General features: G+C 45.2%; 1 protein-coding gene across 1 annotated transcript in view; it reads left to right on the top strand.

The window, feature by feature from the left end:
- LOC137614339 (endoplasmic reticulum lectin 1-like) overlaps nt 1-20862 on the top strand; it is a 98553-nt gene that overhangs the window by 46421 nt on the left and 31270 nt on the right. The window contains exons 6-8 of the mRNA XM_068344109.1: nt 5881-6001; nt 7297-7473; nt 8320-8454. Coding sequence (XP_068200210.1) covers nt 5881-6001; nt 7297-7473; nt 8320-8454 — 433 coding nt within the window. The remainder of the gene's footprint in view (nt 1-5880; nt 6002-7296; nt 7474-8319; nt 8455-20862) is intronic.

Here is a 20862-nt window from a genome sequence, read left to right on the forward strand (position 1 = left end):
GTTAGGAAAAATACAAATTATCTACGAATTTGTCATACTTTGTTGAAAAATTTATCCTTAACTCTTTCAGTAGTTTTCATTTTTCAAAAATCTTGAGCAGCAAATTTAGCCCCTAATCAGATGGTTCATGCAATTATTTCATGTTTTAGGAAATCTTTTTTGGCACTTCTTATCCTTCAGACTGTGGATTACTGTATACTCATATCTTATAGGTGAGGGTCATTTGATAGTTATAGCTTAAATCTAATAGCTACAGCCTTTCTATTGATTTTTTGTGTATATTAAGCTGAATTAGTCTGTACGTACATTTATTTTGTTTGCTTGTCATTTTTTTATAATTTTAAATGTATTTTTAAAGTTTTTATCTGTATCCTTTGTTTGTGAGATGTTATCTTAATAGAACTTCCTTCACTCATTCTCGTGATAGTTTGGTGACAGTTGATGTCGAATCACAGTTTTATTTTCTTGTTAATCAGTTTGCTCTTTGTGATTAATGGAATTAGGTTCTATTGTGGAACCCTAATTTAAATATTCTCTGATATTTTGTGGCTGCTACTAGGCTTGAAGCTAATATTTGTCAAAGAAATGTGTATAGATAGTGCACAAATGTTTACATCCTTTGTGCCAGGCGGTGTAACTCGGATAACTTTAAGGTAGCTAGTATATCGTAATTGTATTAGGTATTTATTCCTATGAACTAAATGAGATTTTTTTATAATTAATCTTAATTACATTTGTTCTTACATGAATACAAACCCTTGTCCTCTAATAGGAGTATGATTTCACTGTAGCTGGAACTCGGCTGTTAAGATTTATAACAAGGTGTTGATAGTTACGGGTGGGGGCCGGGGAAGCCCCTTCCCATAAGCATACTAAGTAGCCTCTTGTTTTCATCTGCCATACTTCCAGAGCCATCAACTGACAGTTTTAATTTTTTTAGATAATTTTTGGCAGTTCATTGTGAACAAGACACATTAAGGAAGGAGAGGAGTTCTGCAATTTTTTTTATAACTGTAGCTGATTGAACCTTGACTGTGTAACCTTCTGATATACACTTGCTTGTTCCTGTTTGACGACATTCCTATTGCTGTTTAATACCCCGCAAGTGGTAAGGAGTTTCTGCTACAATCGAGTTCAAGGGGACAGGAGCTACCTGTCTTCTCGGTAATGTCTTTCTGCATCTGGAAAAGCACAAGAGACGTATATTCATAGAGTTCTTAAGAGCTCTTTCCTTGTTGGAGTGTCATTGCCATCACCTCTGAATAGACAACACACTTTAAGGAGAATTTTAAGAGTCTCCTCTACATCTACCTCACCTTTGTCTCTTCACACCTGCCGGTTAGGGTGGAAGGGCATCTTTTCCCCTTATGTATAAAGAAGTCCTAGAAGACCGATCGATAGGAGTTTTTCTACTGATTCTCTCATGTGCGAGATACAGTTTTACTTATAACTTTCCTCACCTGTTCGTGCATACTCTCCTATGCAAGCACAGCTGCTGGCACGAGTGCACCCCACAAAATTTCTCCTGTGTGCGTGTTCTCCTGCAGGAGGAAGGATAGAAGATCTCTTATAGCATACCCTCATCTGCTTGTGTACACCCGGGAGTGCTGTCCTACAGAACTGCTCCCTCACATTTGTAAGGGCGTTCATATGTGCACGCCCTAGAGTGCTCTCCTACAGCAGTGTGCCCTCTTAGGTTCATGACCACTCTCCTGTGCTCGCCCAAGAGTTCTTTCCTTTGTGCATACTCTTGAGGTCTCCGCTATAGGAGCGCGCCCTCGACTGTTCGAGTGCCCATGAGTTCTTTCTTGTGCGCCCTTCTAGAGTGCACTCCTATAGGAATGAGCCCTCACATGCTCATCCAGTTGACAGACCTTTGCTTGTACATTAATAGCTATTGCTACTACTTCTTGAAGGAAGAAGACGTCCTTGTTGAAAAATTAATCAGTCGCAATTGTGTCTCCTGTCTCTTCTTCTTAGCCTGTTGCTGAGCTTTCGGATGTGCCACCTTGAAAAGGGAGAGGAATTAGTTACCGAGACATTGGGTGACTAATGGGGCCAAGTTTCAAAGGACATGGACCATTCCTAAGCCTGATTTTATTAGAGGAGCATTGCTGTACCAAAACCTGACCCTCTCAGGGATGGTGTTCGGTATGTGGTCCCAGAACTCATGCTTCTACATTAAGTGATAGGCTTCATGTGAAACCAAGCACAAGCACTGCTTGTTATGCCCTCGTCCCTATCCTACAGGACATTACAGGGATGCTTCAATGACGTCAAACTTCGGTAAATACCAAGAACATTTTCACTTGTTGAGATGATCAAAGTACGCTCTTAGTAGTACCGAGAATGTATCCAATTTTGGAGCTGATCTCAATGCATTCCCTCCTTGTACTTAAGGTTAGAGGTCTATGTCACGAGAATATGTTTTGGTATGTAGTACAGGTGTTCACACACCTACTATTACTACCCAATCTCTAACGAGACCAAACTAGTGAACCCTGCCGCAGGATAATTTGCTCTGTTCTCATCAGCTTTTCACTTTGGAGAACTACCTTTAGGGTAACTTAGTATGGTAATTCCAACTTCCCCTGAGTAATGGCATTTCTGACTCTACAGCAGTTAATGGGATCCTGATTCCTGGGTTTTTTGTAGACATCCTCCCTTATTGATTGAACCAGCAGAGTCAACACTGTTGGTAGGGACCCTGAGGGAAACTCAAGCACGAGGATATGATGTCCCGGCACCTGTGTCCACTGCCATGAGTGCTACTTCCATGGATAGCCTCCAAGTAACATAGCTGGGTAGTCACAGCCGTGTGCTGTACTATGACCTATTGCTTGCCAAGCAGCGTAAGGATGAGGTAGTAAACAGACTTCATCCAGTCAAATGCCAAAAGCAAAGTTGTCTTGATTTAACATTCCATTGCCCCATGGAACATTCGAAAACCAGAGGGAGAATACAGTTGACTCCCGCTTCCCCGGACAGGGGAGTTATGAAACCATACATCCCTTACTGAATGCATTGGTACGAGGTCTGCAGCCTAATTCCCATGGAGGATGCAGGCATTATGGGTTAATAGGGGGAAGAAGGTACAAACAGGTCTCTTCTTCCATCAATCAGTTGCAGCTAAAGATCCATGCAAGATCTCTATTGATTCTTTAATGTGTGCTGAGGAACACTCCTTCCACTTACAGGTCCAATATGCTTCTCCAAGCTCCTTATCCCTTGGAAAGGCTTGGACACTGCTCTGTCCTTTTACCCTCAACCTGGCCTTCTAGGTAGAAGGATAGGGTAATGTAAGGCAGAAAGGATCACGAAATTCAGCCCTTCCTACAGCTCCTACATGTGAGGATGTGCCAGTCAGGATGTTTAGTAACACACCAACAACGTGCTGATATTGCCCATGATCTACATGAATTTGTCCTCTGCTGGGAGGAAAGTAGGTGACATAAGGGCTTCTGAGAATGTTTACAGACTCCTACAGCTGGCGCTCCTATGAATAGTATAGTCATTGGGGAACTGGAGGCCAGTAATTGGTCTCCCTGCTTGGTTCCCCAGATATCGATCATGATGGGCACAGCACTGCTCCATCTCTGTAGACCTAAAGGACACGTCCTCGGATCTCTTCTCTCTGTCCTACGCGAGGCTTTCTTTGCTGCATTTCTGGGAAAGTAGCCATCAATTCAAAGCCCTGTGTGTTGGATTGGCTACCACTCCCTAAGTGCTTATACTAGTCTCTCTTGAGTACACTACAGTACTTTTAGTCGGCTCTCGTCTACTGATGTGTCTCGGCAATAGCTCCCATCTACCTTCCTACAGGAGATTCACTTTAGCATTGAAACTCTTTTCCATCCTATTGTCTGGGTCTAAAGATTGAGATATGTTGGAGAAAGTCATTTAGGACTCCCAGACAGAGGGTGTAATATCTGGGAATAATACCTTAGCATGACAGCAATGGAGTCTCCCTGGCAAATGATCGCAGTAACAGAGTTAATGCAACCGTTCTTAAACTCCCTTCTTGATAAACAAGGACACTGCCTTACGATGTTTCCTTCGTCGATGAGAAAGCTAGTTCCTCACTGCTGCCTCTCCAGTGATCGTTTTTATAGTTCCTGAAACTTTACTGGTTAACAACCAGTGTTCCCCTAAATTCTGGATAGGGTGACAAGAGGAATACAGTGTGGTCTGCCTAGGTAACTGCATGACGAATTTTGTCATGAGTACTCCTCTCCGAGAATCTACTGTCCACAGACGTAGCTGTGGAGATATGACACCCCCAGCTGAGTTCTTGTCTAAAGTATGCGATCTACAGAGGTAATGTCCTAGCTTTTCAACATACCGGGACTGCTTTGAGCACTACTAACTGGTAAGCTTTCCAGAGAGTTTGATAAAGCACTTGATAGAGGCAGTGGTATGACAAGCTTCCATTCATGACTAGTTACAAAGGGGTGTTGACAAACCCTTCTCAATTAAGTGCACTCTTGGGAGGAAAAAATGCAATAGAGCTGTGCAAGCTTCTTTCTAGTAAGAGCACTGTTTAAGCAAACACACTCAATTGATAGAATCGTAGTGTAGGGATTTTTTGTTATCCATACATCATTTTGTGGTGGAAAGGCTTCAGATCTCACCATCGGTCGATCTGCTCACTATGCAGTATAACAGGAAACTTCCTGGATTGCCAATCCCAGACTGTCAGCAATGTTATAGGACTTCCTCCCTCCTTAAGATAACTCTGCTATTTAAGGATGAGGATTTGTATACGTGTAGGAACAAAACACAATTTTTAAAAATAGTTTTTACTTTTCCTAACTTAATAAAACTGAGTCCTTTAAGTTACACTTCCCACTGCCTTGACCACCCCACAAGACCTAGGTTTAAGGTCAAAATGGCTACTCAGTGTGTTTGAGGGTTGCCAGGGCACCAGCCACCTGTTGGGATACTACTGCTAGAGACATATGGGGTCCTTTGACGGCCATACAGCTATATTGGATTCTTCTCTCTTGTTACGGTTCATTTTCCCTTTGCCTACACATACACCGAATAGCCATTCTTTACACATTCTCCTCTGTCCCCATACACCTGACAACACTGAGATTACCAAACAATTCTTCTTCACCCAGGGGGTTAACTACTGTACTGTTATTGTTCAGTGGACACTCTCCTCTTGGTAAGGGTAGAAGAGACTCTTTAGCTATGGTAAATAGTTCTTCTAGGAGAATGACACTCCAAAATCAAACTAATGTTCTTTAGTCTTGGGTAATGTCATAACTATGGTATTCCACTGTCTTGGGTTAGAGTTCTCTTGCTTGAGGGTACACTCGGGCACACTATCTTATTTCTCTTCCTCTTGTTTTGTTAAAATTTTTATAGTTTATATAGGAAATATTTATTGTAATATTGTTACTGTTCTCAAAATATTTAATTTTCCTTTTTTCCTTTCCTTACTGGGCTATTTTCCCTGTTAGAACCCCTTGGGCTTATAGCATCCTACGTTTCTAACTAGGGTTTTACCTTAGCAAGTAATAATAATAATAACTGCCAGTAACCTTTGACACCTCCTTATAAATCTTAATAGCCGAGTTCCAGCTACGCTGAAAATATACTCCTGTGAAATGACTTGGGTTTTTATATTTTTAAAGAATACTAATTTCTTTTAAAAATTGTGATTTTGTAATTTAGAAATTTGTTCAGTAAATTTTAAAACTTTAATATACCTTCTCAATGAAATCCCATTATGCATAGTACACTTCTTGGTATTATTTTTATATGAATATGGGAATATGCTGCTGATATCAAGATATCACATACGTATTTTTTAAAAAAAATTTTGAGTGATAGGAAACCATTTCCTCTTTTATTCTTTTTGACTAATAACAGACCAAGGGATATACCACAGAACGACCTGCACTGTGTGCCTGTGAATGAGGGACCTAAGAGACCCAGAAACCTTTTGCAGTTTGAAGCAGAAAGCCTGAAATTGAGGTCCAATGGTGCTGTGGTAAGTGGTACATTAATCTATTGACATCAATTCGGGTTGGATGTTTTTACATCTTTTATCAAGGAGACATTTCTGTTTACATGTACAGTACAATATATTTTCTTACATTTGTTTTGTAGAGTGCACATGTGCATCATCTATTGTGGAGAGGAATATTCTACAATGTTACTGGACTTATATTGGTCCACATGCATTAAATATAATGTTTTATATAGTTGACTCTAATATAGAATGAACTTATTTTAATTTTAATATCTTAAACATATCAGAAATAATATTAGAATATTATACATTTATTGGTACAGTACAGTGTAAGAAAAAAATTAAGTCTGTTCCATCAGACATTGAATGAGCAGGTTTCCATATCATGTTCATGAAAATTTCCATTTATGTTAAATTTTTCATGAATAAGAAACTTAATAATTCAAGAGTACTGTACATCCATAACATTTTATTTTATGTTAAGTTTATAAGCAACAAATTAACCATCCAAGATATACAATCAGTTATCGTTCCATCATAACTATCTGTTTTTGCTGTCTTTTGATAGAATTTTCTGGTTATGGTCTTCTTTGAAGAACAGATATGTCAAACCTCGTGTCTGTTGAAGTTAGATGCTGTAAAATTGCCTGACTGGAACTTTGATTCCCTGAAATGTGGGGGGGCTGTCCAGTTTCGGAATAAAATCTTGATTTATTGAGTTACAGGTGTACAGTATATCTATGCCACAAAAGAGGTCATTATACTGTACTGTTGTTTATATCATACACAGTACATAAATTTTAGGCCAGCAACCTGTTTTGAGATTTTTCAGTTTTGTGGCAACTGGATCAGAGCCAATTTTTTATTCTGTGTTAGTATTTAAAAAAAATATTGATATTTATGTAAAGAACTGTATTATAGAGACCAAATACAAATTTTTCTTTGTGGTGGTGGTAAGAAATTTTGAATAATTATGAAACTAAAATGAATTTTGATTAAATACTACATATGTATGCCCAACTTAGGAAACTTTCACCATATTTTGTTTTTCCCGATATCTTTTATTCTTTGACTGAACTGCTCTCATGATTACTTATTAGGTACTGTAAGTTTCTCCTGTGCATTAGACTTGTTACTTTATCAAAGTTGATGTTCTAAGATTTAGAGTTGCAAGAATTGCTTTTTGTTATGTACCATACTTAAAATTATTTATTTGCAGGATTTTTTTTTAGTGGTAAGTTTTTTACTGTTTTCTTTAACCATCATTTTAATGTAACCCTAATAAGTATATTTTGTAACTTATCTTTTAATAGTTAAGTGGTGATACATCAGGTGGATATGTAAAATTGGAGATAGTTAAGGATGCAGGAGAAAGTCCAGTCACCGATAAATCTGCCGGGCAAACAAGGTTGACACTCTTTCCCCCTCAGCCGTCTGTTGATCACAAGCTAGTTGAAGATTTTCTGAATGGAGATTACTGTCTACATGGGGTATGTAATCTTGTAGATTAATACATACATTTATGTGTACATGATATATTCAATGGAGATGTTGAAACTTTTTTCCTTTAAGAGCTTTTATTATCTGGTCAGAAGAGCCAGGGAATCTTAAAAATAGAAAGTCAAAAAGGAAGCTGGAAAGGAATAGTTCTGAGAAGTTAAGGATATACGGTAGTACCCCTCCCTATGTCAATTGGTTCCAAGAGACCCAACGTAAGTCAATGTATGATGTAGATTAGAATTCAGGTTGATAAAGTTACATATGTTTCTTATACATGTATTGAACGTTGAAAAGAACAGTACTTAAAACCTGCTATAATTTTCTAAAAATCAAATACCTGTATGAAAAACTTTCTTGTGAAGTACAATTTGTAAAGTACAGTACAGCACTGCCTTATTATTGTATAACATAGAAACCAATGTAAAATTAGGTGAAACGTGTAAAGTAGATTTAATTTTTGTATTCAATAATTAAGGATGAGCAGTGTAAAGTCAAACTGACTTATGTTAAACTAACATAAGGAGGGAAATTATTTCTGGATAACATACTTTTCTCTAAAAGAATGATGGTAGTGTAATGAGATTTTTAAAAAGGTGGAATGAAGAAATAGATTCAAAGCTTTTTATTAAAAGGAAATAAAGTCACTAAATCGTTTGATATACTGACCACAGTATTGATTATTGCAGAATAAATTTTGGGAAGTGTTGGTTTCAAGATTATTGGGAGGCTGCCTAGTTGGAATTCAAATTATTCCCATGAGCTCAACTGAATAGTTGCCAAGATAGCTTAGTTTTGAAATAATGTGCATACTTTTTTAATGAGCCAATTTGTTTCAGGGCTCAGGTTGGTGGAAATATGAGTTTTGCTATGGACGAAAAGTTGAGCAGTACCATGAAAATAGAGATGGGTCAAGAATTGTAAATCTACTTGGCATCTTTAATATTGATGAACATAAAAAATGGATAAAAAAGGTAATGTATTCTTTCACAAGTTATTCAGGATATTTTTCCTATTCTAGTTGTGCAATTCAGTAAAGGTTCTGAGGTGAATATTATTTCATTTCTATTTATTTTATAAAACTCCCCTGATGTTTATATTGGTTCTACTTAAAACTGTGTTGACATCTACCCCAAAATTAAAATTTGCCATTTGCTCCCCTTGCAAAATGTCTCCTCCTTTGGGAGCCACCACACCATATGGCAGTTGATGGCAACTAACTAGCCGTTGATATGACCTACAACTTCCTACTTTTAAGTTTTCTTATCGTTGGTGTCTAAATAAGATGTCTTAACCTTGCCCTAGGTTTTAAATTAGTTTTCAATACAATATTTTGTTTTGAACTAATAAATCACAATGTGAATAAAATTTTTCCTAGCTTAGTTTAACGTAAATGTATACTGGCCACTGGCTGCAATGTTGTGTTTATGTGTATGGAGGAAAGTTGTTTACTCACATTCCCTCTTTTTTTTTTAAAGTTATGTCAGCTGTTAGTTGGCTGCTTTGAGTAGAAATTAGAAACGTAAAGTAATTTAACGTTTAGTAAAACTTATACTCTTTTGTGTTGTTTTCACGATAAATCCAGAGAAGATTGAGAACACTAGTCAGACTTCTTAAGGTTTGCTTATTGGTTCAGTTTTCTTCTTGGGTTATCTTGCTAATTCCATAACTTTTCTGTTTTTTGGACTTGGTAAGTTCTGAGGTAGTAGGTGATCATGTCCATCCTTTTTTATGTTGTTATTATGGCATAAACATTTAATAAAGATTATTATTGACGTAACTTCAGGAAGCTGAAGGTTCATGCTTTGATTGGTGGTGAGCCCTGCTCAATTTAGAACTTTACCTTGTGTATTTTCCTTGATCATAGATGTATTAACATAAGGTTAGTACATTTTCTTCAGAATGATTTCTTTACCTAAAGAGGCGAATGGTATACTGAAATAAGTTATTTGAGGTAAGTTTTAATACTTTTTGTTCCAAGTTACCTCTAGATGTTTATTAAGACAGCTTATTTTCACAGTTACATGATTTTGTAGACAAAATGTAAGATTTTCATCTCGAGAGTATGAAAACTTTCTCATTCAGTTCCCTTTTAGTGTGGAAACATTTTCCTTTTGTAAACAAAATATAGAACAAGCAATGATCTAACCTTGGTTTTAGCGATTGTCATAATTAATTAAGTTTTCTTACATTAGTGAGTGTAAACAAAAGAAAATCTTTAAATACAGAATAGTTAAATAATTTACTTGAAATTACCTCCTTTACAGAGTTTTTAGAAGTAGAAATTTAGTCTTGATCTTAATTTGGATTCGCTTAAATATGAATAATGCAACAGGGGGATTATGAATTATTCTGAGAAATGGCTAAAGTTACACCAATATAACTTAGATAATGATCTAATTACCTCAATAAACTCTGTTCAGATATTTCATCTTAAAGTAGAACATAGGGTCACAAGTAACTTAGAATATTAGCAAATTAGAATATAACCATATAAATTTGAACTGGATTAAGAGTGTTGCACCAGCCTGTGAGAAAAAAATTTGTACCGTAGGGGGATCTTTAGTGAACAAGTACTGTACTATCAAGACTAGCACTTAGTAGAAATCTAGTTGCAGTGCCCATACGCCACTCACTCAAGTGTTCACATGATTTTTATCCTATTTTAAATGGGTTAATATTCAAAGCGTAAAAGAAAGCTTACTTTTTGTTCAGGGTAAATCCGGAGAAGGTGAGGCTTATAAGCCAGTGGCTACTAGTCTTCTAAATTTCCACATCTAATGGATTTGTTATGTACTGTACTGTAACGGTGGGAGGTGGAGGTTGGGCAGGGCACCAGCCACTCGTTGAGTTACTACCGCTAGAGAGTTATTGGATCCTTTGACTGGCCAGTCAGTGCTACATTGGATCCCTGTCTCTGGTTATGGTGTAATGGTTTGTAGACTGTGGCGTGATGTAGTATACAGAATTCCTAGTGTCGGAATGCCGAGCACATTCTTCGCACTACACAAATAGTACGGTGGAATGCCCTGAGATTTGGGCAAAAGTAAACAGTCAAGGAAGAAATGAGCTCTTGGCATCACTCCTTGATTTTATACTGGGCAAGGAGAATCTTAGAACCTCCCTATTATTTTAGCTTGAGTGTACCGTCTCTTTTCCACCTGTACTCTGTACCGAGTTCTTCAAAACAATGGATCAGCTTGATTTGTAGGTAAGATTTTTTTTAGAAAGGAACTAGGAAAAAAAAATATTAATGGCTAATGGGGAGACAGTTTATAAAAGAAAATCCATATTGCTGTTTACAGAAATAAAAAAGAAATTATTTCAAAATGAAAAATATAGGTACAGTACAATGATAGGAAAAATTATTCTTCTATGGGACTGAATAAGACTTGAACAGCAATAACTAGACTGAAAAAATGATTTGACAAAAAACAAGAAACAAGCCGCCCACACGTTGGGCACTCCCATAAGAATACAAAACCACGTGTTCATATATACTGTAAAAAGAAACCCACATTCATTGAGAAACCAGATATAGAATATGATAAACCTTTTTCAAAATAAAGTCCTAGGTGGTTTGTGATGCAGATTTTCTAGAAGCTCGTGACGTAATAAAACTTCAAGCTTAAAGGAGAACCCCGCAACATTGTTGTTTATTATCTGTATAAACAGTCAAGATGGTTTTGACATTGACTACACTTACAATTTGACTGCTGCTAAAACTTTTTTCTGTTACTTTGTGGTCATTTGTTTCTGGGGATGAGTATGTGAAGCACTTGGAAACATTGTGTCTATATGGGAAAATGTCTGTCAGGGATAATAATAATTGTGCCATAGAAATAATACATGATAAATTGTATCCAGCCTCTATCTTATATTCACTGAAAGGTCCACTAACTGTCTGTGAAGTATAGGGAATCAACAAATATTATGGTAATGAACGTTACACATTACTTCTCCGTGGTCCAGCTAGAGATGACAGGGAAGAAAAGGTTGCTTAACTGTAAAACACAAAGGATTACAGTATATCTCATTTTATAGTTCACCAACAGTGCGCACAATCGAAGTTGCTCTGACCTTGGCAGATTTCTCAGTAGGTACTCTCACAATCTTCACAGTTCCTTACAGGGAGTATGACATGCTGCCAGTTACCTGGTAAGAAAAACAAAATCAACTTGTAACATTTTATAAGATGGGATTAGGGTAGTTTTATAATGTTAATGATAATGATAACTCCTATACACTATATATATGTATTAGTATAGAGGCAAAATCAAAATTAAATTTGTTCCGTAACCGAAATACAAACCACGCTATTTACATTGGGTTTACCTTTTAGCGCAGCTGAAATGACGTGCCAATAGTTTTAACGAGGGTTAATTACCCCCGCGCTAGTTAGCGGGGGGGTAGGGGAAGGGTAGCTTGCTACCCCTCCCCCCCCACACACCGGTGACTTGCTTCACTTCACTTTTGGCTCGGCGATGAACAGACGTGTCTGTCCATCGTCTTCGTTGACAGCCTTTAATCTTTTTTCTGCTTTTTCTCTACAGCTTGTGTGTGTGTTTGAAGTTGACCACCTTTATCTTTGCTATGCGTACGTGCCCTGGTGTTGCCGGCCGCCCTTGTGGGACCTTTATGTCGGCCTTGGATACGGATCCTCACACCCTTTGCCCTCAGTGTCGGGGCCGACGGTGTGACCAGGAAAACGTGTAGTGAGTGTAGGGAGTGGTCTGCCTCCCAGTGGGAGATGTTTGGCCGCCGACGTAAGAAGAAGTCCAAGAGAGACCGTTCTCCTTCGGGGGTTGCCTTGAAGGAGGAGGGTTCTCGGGACTCTTCTTTCGTCGCCCAAACCTCCTCCGAAGCTCCCCCTTGTCCGGCTCCTAAGGAGAGTCGGCCGAGTGGTAGCGCAGGCCCTAGTTCTGTTTCCCGACCTTGGGTGGGGGGAGAGGGCGTCGCCTCCCATAGCGGGACGGTTCCCCCTCCTCCTCCGGGGGAGGTTATTGATAATTCGTTGTCTAATGATGATCTTTTACAGATTTGGGCTTCCCTGGGGCTTAAGGGCTTGCCCTCCAGGGTTGCCTTGATTGACCTTGTCTCGTTGGGGGCCGCCGTTAAGCAGTCTCCGGCGGTAGCAGAGGTAGACCCTCTGTCTATCGTCGACGTCGTGGTGGCAGAGGCCTCCGACGGGGCGGGGCAATCCTCTGCAGGTGCAGTTGAGGATGTTGGTGCTGACGGCTCTCCTCCCCCTTCCGTACATCCTTCGAAGGGGGAAGTGAGTCCTACGGGCTCTTCTGCTGTTCAGCTTCCCTCTAAGGGGAGTGCCTTGACTGAGACTCCCCTTCGGAGGACTGATGGTCCTGATGATCTTCCCCGTGGCCGCCTTCGCCGTAAGGCTCACCGTCCGCTGTGTCGCAAGGGCCTCCCATCCCCTTATAAGGGGGTTAAGAGGCGCCTTTTTGGATCTTCTTCCTCCGAAGGGGACTCTCCTCGTCGTACTCAGCCTACAGCTCCTGCTCCTTTGGACCTCTCTGCTGACCGGTCTCCTACTCCTGCTAGAACTTCACCTTCTGGGGACCTCGTCACCCGACGGGCAACGGTCCCTTCGGGGCAAAGGGATTCTTCCCTTTCACATGCAGCGTTAGCGCACAGGCGCTCTCCTGCTCGTCAGCGCTCTCCTGCTCGTCAATGCTCTCCTGCTCGTCAGCGCTCACCTGCTCGCCGGCGCTCTCCTGATGTTCGCCCTCCTTCTCGTCAGCGCTCTCCTGAGGACATCCTCCATCCTGTGGTTCCTGAAGAGCGCTCAGCGCGCCAGCGTTCCCCTGCTCGCCTTTCTGCAGTGTTAGCGCACAGGCGCTCTCCTGCTCGTCAGCGCTCTTCTGATCGTCAGCGCTCTCCTGTTCGTCAGCACTATTTTGAGGATCATCGCCCTCTTGCTCGCCAGCGCTCCTCTGTGGTCTCTGAACATCCTGCAGTCCCTGTTGGGCACTCTGCGCGCCATCAGTCTCCTGAGCTCTCTCGCGATCCTCATCTTGTTTCTACTCAACATCGTCCGCGTTCTCCAGAGCGTGTTTCTAAAGCACATGTTCGCCCACGCGCCTACGGTCTTCCTGTTCCTGTTAGTGAACGCGCCGCGCCACCTGCTCCTTCACAGGATTTCACGCGTCGCCCCCTTGCTCGCCAGCGATCACCTGCTCGCCAGCGATCACCTGCTCGCCAGCGATCACCTGCTCGCCAGCGATCACCTGCTCGCCAGCGATCACCTGCTCGCCAGCGTTCACAGACGATCCTAGTATCGCCTGCTCGTCAGCGTTCTCTTACGCGTCAACGATCACCTGATCATCGGCGATCTCCGGACCGCCCGCGTGACTTACAGCCTGCGCGCACGCGGTCTCCAATGCGTCGTCGGCCAGAGATTCTGGAAGGACATGGTTCGCCCTCTGCTAGCTCGCCATTGCGCGATCTTTCACCTGTGCGTCCTGCGCGCTATCGCTCGCCAACGCGTCATCGCTCACCTGCGCGCCAGCGTTCGCCAGCTCACCACCGATCGCCTGCTCGCAATCGCTCTCCCTCGCGCTACAGGTCTCCTGACCTACGTCGCCAGCGATCTTCAGAGCGTTCTCACTCGCCCACGCGGCAACGCGTTCCCTCGCCATCGCGCCAACGCATTCGTTCGCCGACTCGGCCACGCGCTCGTCCGCCTGTACGCCCTCGCGCCCAGTCGCCTGCGCGCCCTCGCGACCGCTCGTCTGCGCGCCCTCGCGACCGCTCGCCTGCGCGCCCGCGCGATCACTCGCCTGCGCGACCGCTCGCCTACGCGCCTGCGCGACCGTTCGCCTACACACCCGCGCGACCGTTCGCCTTCGCGCGACCATCGTTCGCGGCGAATTTCGCAGCCAGTGGTAGCAGCAGGAACGCGTGTTTCCAGACAGCACTCGGGATCGCCTCCATCCAAACGCAGGACTGTTGTGCAGGACAGGGAAGACACTGCGGAGAGGTTAGTGCGTCTTTCTTCCCCCCCTTCTTTTCAGGCAGGTGCTGTGGTGTCCACTCCAAAGGATCGCCCGATCCCTTTTCCTACAGCGAGGATTTCGGACTCTGTGTCCGTGGAGCAACAGACTTGGTTTGGTCCTCTGATGCGGGCGTTAGTGAGGGTAATTAAACCAGCTCTCGCCCTCAGGGCAGCAAACCAACGGCTGCCTCTCCTACGCTGAAGAGAAAGAGAGGAGTGGACTTCGTGGTAACTTCCCCCAGGGCGAAGGTGGTTCCCAAGAGGTCTGTCGCGAAGCCCCCTTCTCCTGCTCGAGCGTTTTCTCCTTCTCCCGTGGACGAGGCTTTTCCGTCCTCGGGTGAGTCCAGTGAAGCGGTAGTCTTCCCCTCGGCACCAAGGGGGGAGCCTTCTCTTCATGGAGGAGAGTCGTCTCGTGCGGAAGGGGCTCTTCGAACCTCTTTGTTGGGATCCTGTATCCCTCCCAGGAGGGAATCCAAGGACTCCAAGACCGTCCCGAAATCATCTTCGAGGATTCGCCAGGAACCCGCGGCTCCCCGGGGGAACGTCCACGCTTCACCCCAGGAAGAGATTCCGGGGACAGGAGACTTAGCTGCCAGCCCGCAAGGAGGATATCAGCAGGAATCCGAACATGCCTTCTGGCAGGTCCTGAGCCTGATAAGGCAACTTAACAGGCTTATGGACCCCGTGATCGCCCCCCGTGAAGGCAAGGACACTATCTTGGATGAAGTGTTTGACGTTTGGAAGGCCCCTAAGTCCAGTGCGGCTCTGCCCTGGTCTCGGGGTCTGAAGAGTGCCAGAGCCAGAGCCAACGCTCAGCTCGCGATTCTTGCCTCCTCCAGTTGTTCCTCTGCCGGGAACAAGCTCATCCCTCCTCCTCGTCTTCAGCAGAGGAGGTATTTTGAGATCTTGGGTGAGTCCAGTCTCGCTCTTCCTCTCCATCACTCCGTGGAGGAGCTGGCGAAGGGAGTTCCCCTTGAGAAGCTCTCTGCCCGGCAGGTGTCGTTCTCGGCGGCAGAGATCCTTAGCCATGAAAAGGTCGCGAAGTGTGCCATGCAGGCCACTTCGTTGCTGGACTTTTGGCTAGGAACTCTGGGCATCCTATTGCGCTCCGAGGACTTGTCTAAGGAGACCAATAGGAAGGCCCTGGAGACCTTCTTACTCTCGGGCACCCGCTCTATCGAGTTTTTGGCGCACCAGGTCACCACCCTGTGGGCCAACTCGGTGTTGAAGCGGCGCGATGCAGTGACCGAGAGATTCCATCCGAAGGTCCCCGCCGTGGATGTGTGTAGGCTCAGACATGCTTCCCTTCTTGGGGAGAACCTGTTTGAGCCTCAGGACATGGAGCGAACGGCTGAGAGGTGGAGGAAATCCAGCACGGACTCCCTCCTCCATAGGGCCCTTACAGCTCGGCCCTATAAGCCTTCAGCTCCGCCGCAACAGCAGCAGCAGCCTCGTAAGGCTCCGAAGCAGGCACCGGCAGTTAAGAAGGTGGTGTCTAAGCCCCAGCCCTTTCCAGCCAAGGTCAAGAGGGGCGGCAAGTCCTCCAGGGGAGGCAAGACTCCTAGGGGTAGCGGCCGCGGCCGCAAGCCCTAGGGGTGGCAGTCCCCCTGCGTGTCCACCTGTGGGGGGATGCCTTCATCGTTGCGTCCGCAGGTGGCAGCAACACGGGGCCGATGCTTGGAAGGTCTCAGTGATCGGCCAAGGCTATCGCGTCCCGTTCACAACATCTCAACCTCCCCTGACAGCGAATCCAGTGTCGTTGAGGTCCTATGCCACGGGGTCGGCAAAGGGGCTGGCCCTTCGGGCTGGAGACTTGTCATCGACCTCTCAGCTCTGAACGGGTTTGTCAAACAAACCCTGTTCAGCATGGAGACAGCAGACACGATCAGACTTGCGGTGAGACCACAAGACTTCATGTGCACACTGGATCTAAAGGACGCGTACTTCCAGATCCCAATCCATCCGTCTTCCATGAAGTACCTGAGATTCTGCCTAGACGACAAGATCTACCAGTTCAAGGTGCTGTGTTTCGGTCTCTCCACAGCTCAGGTGTTCACCAGAGTGTTCACCCTGATTTCATCTTGGGCGCACAGGAACGGCATTCGTCTCCTTCGTTATCTGGACGATTGGCTGATCCTAGCAGACTCGGAGTCGACCCTTCTTCGGCACCGAGACAGGCTTCTGGATCTTTGCCAGGATCTGGGGATCGTGGTAAACCTCGAGAAGTCCTCTCTGCAGCCGTCCCAACGACTGGTTTATCTAGGCATGCTAATAGACACCAATCTCCACAGACGACCGGATAGCAAGGCTGAGGAGGGTGGCGGAACCCTTCCTCAGGCGAGAAGAGCTCCCCGCCCAGTCGTGCTTGCGTCTCTTAGGTCACCTATCCTCCCTGGCTCGTCTGGTTCCAAACAGCCGCCTCAGGATGAGATCCCTACAGTGGCGGCTCAAGTCCCGGTGGAATCAAGGATCCGATTCTCCGGACATTCTGATCCCGATGGGGTCTTTGGAACAGACGGACTTGCGGTGGTGGGTGGTCGACGAGAACCTGCGGAAGGGAGTGAGTCTTCTCGTCCTCCCCCTGGAATTGACTCTGTTTTCGGACGCGTCAAAAGAAGGGTGGGGGGCGCACGTTCTGAACCAGAGGGCCTCAGGCCTTTGGTCAGAATCAGAAAAGTGCCTACACATCAACCTGCTAGAATTGAAGGCCGTCTTTCTGGCTCTTCAGCAGTTCCAACGGTCCCTGGCGGGTCACTCCGTGGTGGTGATGAGCGACAACACCACGGTAGTGGCTTATATCAACAAGCAGGGAGGCACTTTTTCGCAGCAGCTATCCCATCTTGCAGTAGAGATTCTGAGGTGGACCGAAATCCACTAGATAACACTATCAGCTCGCTTCATTCCTGGCAAGAGGAATGTGCTCGCCGACAGTCTGAGCAGGGCCTCGCAGATAGTGAGTACCGAGTGGTCTTTGGATCCTCAGATAGCCAACAAAGTCCTGACTTTGTGGGGTTCCTCGACTGTGGACTTGTTCGCGACAGCGTTGAACTTCAAGCTGCCCCTGTACTGCTCCCCAGTCCCGGACCCCAAGGCACTCTGGCAAGATGCTTTCCAGCAACGGTGGGACAACATCGGCGTGTACGCCTTCCCACCGTTCTGTCTGATGAGAAGGGTGCTCAACAGGACCAGACTATCGGTCAACTGTTTGATGACTGGTAGCTCCGCTATGGCATCACGCGGAATGGTTCCCGGACCTTCTGCAGCTCCTGACGGAGCTCCCGAGGGAACTTCCTCCATGACACGAGCTTCTCAGACAACCCCACTCCGGCGTCCCTCACAAGGCCGTAGCCTCGCTTCGGCTTCACGCCTGGAGACTATGCAGGGTCTCCTCACGGAGAGAGGCTTTTCGCAACAGGTTGCGGAGAGAATGTCTCGGCACCTGCGAAGGTCCTCTGAGGAGTCTACCAAGCAAAGTGGAGAGTCTTTTGTGGCTGGTGTCGTGGGAGGGGTCTCTCTCCACTCGATGCCACTATTCCAGCAATAGCGGACTTCCTCGTTTATCTGCGGGAAGAAATGCGCCTTTCTGTCTCGGCAGTGAAAGGCTATCGCTCAGCCTTAAGCTTGGCCTTCAGGCTGAAGGGCGTGGATATTTCTTCATCGCTAGAACTCTCTTTACTCATACGTAGCTATGAGCTTACCTGCCTCCAGTCGGAAGTGAGACCTCCTCCTTGGAACGTGGTTCGAGTCCTCAGGTCTCTTAAGAGACCTCCCTTCGAACCATTACGCCAGGCCTCCGATCGCCACCTGTCTTGGAAGACGGCTTTCCTACTCGCTTTGGCTTCGGCCAAGCGGGTTAGTGAACTTCATGGTCTCTCGTACGACATCGCCCATTCAAGGGGATGGGGGGAGGTAACGTTCAGGTTCGTCCCTGAGTTTGTTGCCAAGACTCAGAATCCTGGAGTGCCGGATTCGCGGTTCGACTCTTTCAGGATCGCGAGTCTCCGTTCTGTAACAAGCGACCCAGACCAGCTGCTACTATGTCCAGTGAGGTGTCTGAGGCACTACTTGAAGAGAACGGCTGCAGTCCGTCCTCAAGTGCGAGCTTTGTTTGTGAGCACAGGCAGGACTAAGAGGAGGGTCACCAGGAACACCATCTCAGCTTGGATTCAAAGGGTTATCCACCATGCCTTGAATCCAGACCCTCCTCCGTCACGTCGCCCTAGGGCCCACGATGTCAGGGGTGTTGCTAGATCCCTGGCCTTCAAGAGAAACTTCTCTGTGATGCAGGTACTTCAAGCTGGGGTCTGGAAGCGTCAGACGACCTTCACAGCCCACTACCTGCAAGACGTGACCCACAGGAGCCTCGATACGTTTTCTATCGACCCTGTGGTGGCTGCACAACAGCTGGTCTAACCTCAGGCTCCTTTTTGGACAAGTAGCAGTAGGTTGAGGGCGTTGTTACCCGGTCTTAGTCTGCGTGAATGAAAGAGTATGTCTGACTCTTACTACTTTCTTCATTCTCCCCTCTCTTGGGGAAGCACCATCCTGGTCCTCGCATAGCTGACCTCGACCTCTGCAGGTAACCCATGCTTCTTTGTGCTCCTAGTATTAAGCTTAATACTGTTGCGTCCCCATACCCTGACGAGGTGGTATTGGGAACGTCCTATCCTAGATTCCTATCTAAAGGTCTCAAGGTCAACTTCATAGGACGAGTCACACTTTCCTCCACACACTGCTTATGTAGGCCACTCGTTCCTAGTGATGCTAGGAACTTGTGAGGTGCAGGGGCTCCTTTTCTCTAGTGCTGCTCACTGAGAGATTGAGCTCCCGGGCAAGCCGAAGTCAGTAAGGCTGGGGACTTTCCACCCTTCCTAAGGGGTAAGTCACCCAATGTAAATAGCGTGGTTTGTATTTCGGTTACGGAACAAATGACAAATTCGAAGATAATTTGTATATTTCCTAACCATACAAACCTTAGCTATTTACACATATGTGCCCGCCATCCCTGACCCCCAAGTCAAGTCCTACCTCTAAGTGAAGTGAAGCAAGTCACCGGTGTGTGTGTGTGTGTGGGGGGGGGGGGGGGGGGGTAGCAAGCTACCCTTCCCCTAACCCCCGCTAACTAGCGCGGGGGGTAATTAACCCTCGTTAAAACTATTGGATCGTCATTTCAGCTGCGCTGAAAAGGTAAACCCAATGTAAATAGCTAAGGTTTGTATGGTTAGGAAAAATACATCCGACCAGAGTTTTGTGTAGTTTACCCTACTTCCGTTTTCTGTGAGGACTACCCCAGGCAGAAGGATACGTGCCCTGAGGCCAATCCCGGGTCAGGCCGCGTGCTAGCTTGGGTCTCGACCCTCAGTAAGTTCTTTGGTCGCGTCGTGATATCATCTCGACGCTCTCCTCTCTCAGTGCGACTCTTTGTGTCCCGCGTGTCTCCCACTTGGTATCGCTGTGCTCTCCCTTGTGTTCTCGCGGTTTCGCTTGATATCCTTGTGCATTCCCTTGTGTTTCCACGTGTGATCCTTATCCTTTTATCCTTCCCATTGCGTTCCTGTGTCTTGCGGTGTTGTGTTAGTGCGTGATGGAGCATCCCCGCCATTGTCCTGGGTCTAGGACCGGGAAGTCGTGTGGTGCGTTCTTATCCAAGCCGGAGGTTGATCCGCATTCCCTTTGCTCGTCCTGCAGAGGTAGAGTGTGTTCTCCAACGGACACGTGCCCGGAGTGCGTGTCGTGGAATGAGGTGCAGTGGGTACGTTTTGGTACTAAGAAGGTAAGTACCTCTTCTAGGAAAATGACACTCCAAAATGAAACCATTCCTCTCTAATCTTGTGTAGTGCCATAGCCTCTGTACCATGGTCTTCCACTGTCTTGGGGTAGAGTTCTCTTGCTTGAGGGCACACTCGGGCACACTATTCTATCTTATTTCTCTTCTTCTTGTTTTTTTTTAGGTTTTTATAGTGTATTTATGAAAGAATCACAGCGCTGGCAAGCACGACCGGGGAACAAGCAAAAATGCTGCCAGTGCTGTTATATACGATTACGTAAACCAGAAATACCGGGTTTTCAGAAAAGTGCTTTCCGGACATAGTATAAGCTTGAAACTCTAGGATTTAGTTCTATTCAATTTAACTAGACGATCCTAAAAGTTTCAAGTCCCTATCTTATAAGGTTCGTGAAATATGACGTCAGAAATATGCAAAAAAAATAGCAAAAATGACGTCAACTTTCAGGTGTTCGATATAGAGTCATGGATAGACGCTTTTTAGCAAAGTTTCAACTCTATAATCTTAGCTTCTGAATGAGCTAGATATCTGTTCGACCTCAGGTTTTGTAGATTATGTTTTAAATTGTGTATTAGGCTATGTGG

The sequence above is a fragment of the Palaemon carinicauda genome, chromosome 20, assembly GCF_036898095.1.
Source record: "Palaemon carinicauda isolate YSFRI2023 chromosome 20, ASM3689809v2, whole genome shotgun sequence".
NCBI classification, from domain to species: Eukaryota; Metazoa; Arthropoda; class Malacostraca; order Decapoda; family Palaemonidae; genus Palaemon; species Palaemon carinicauda.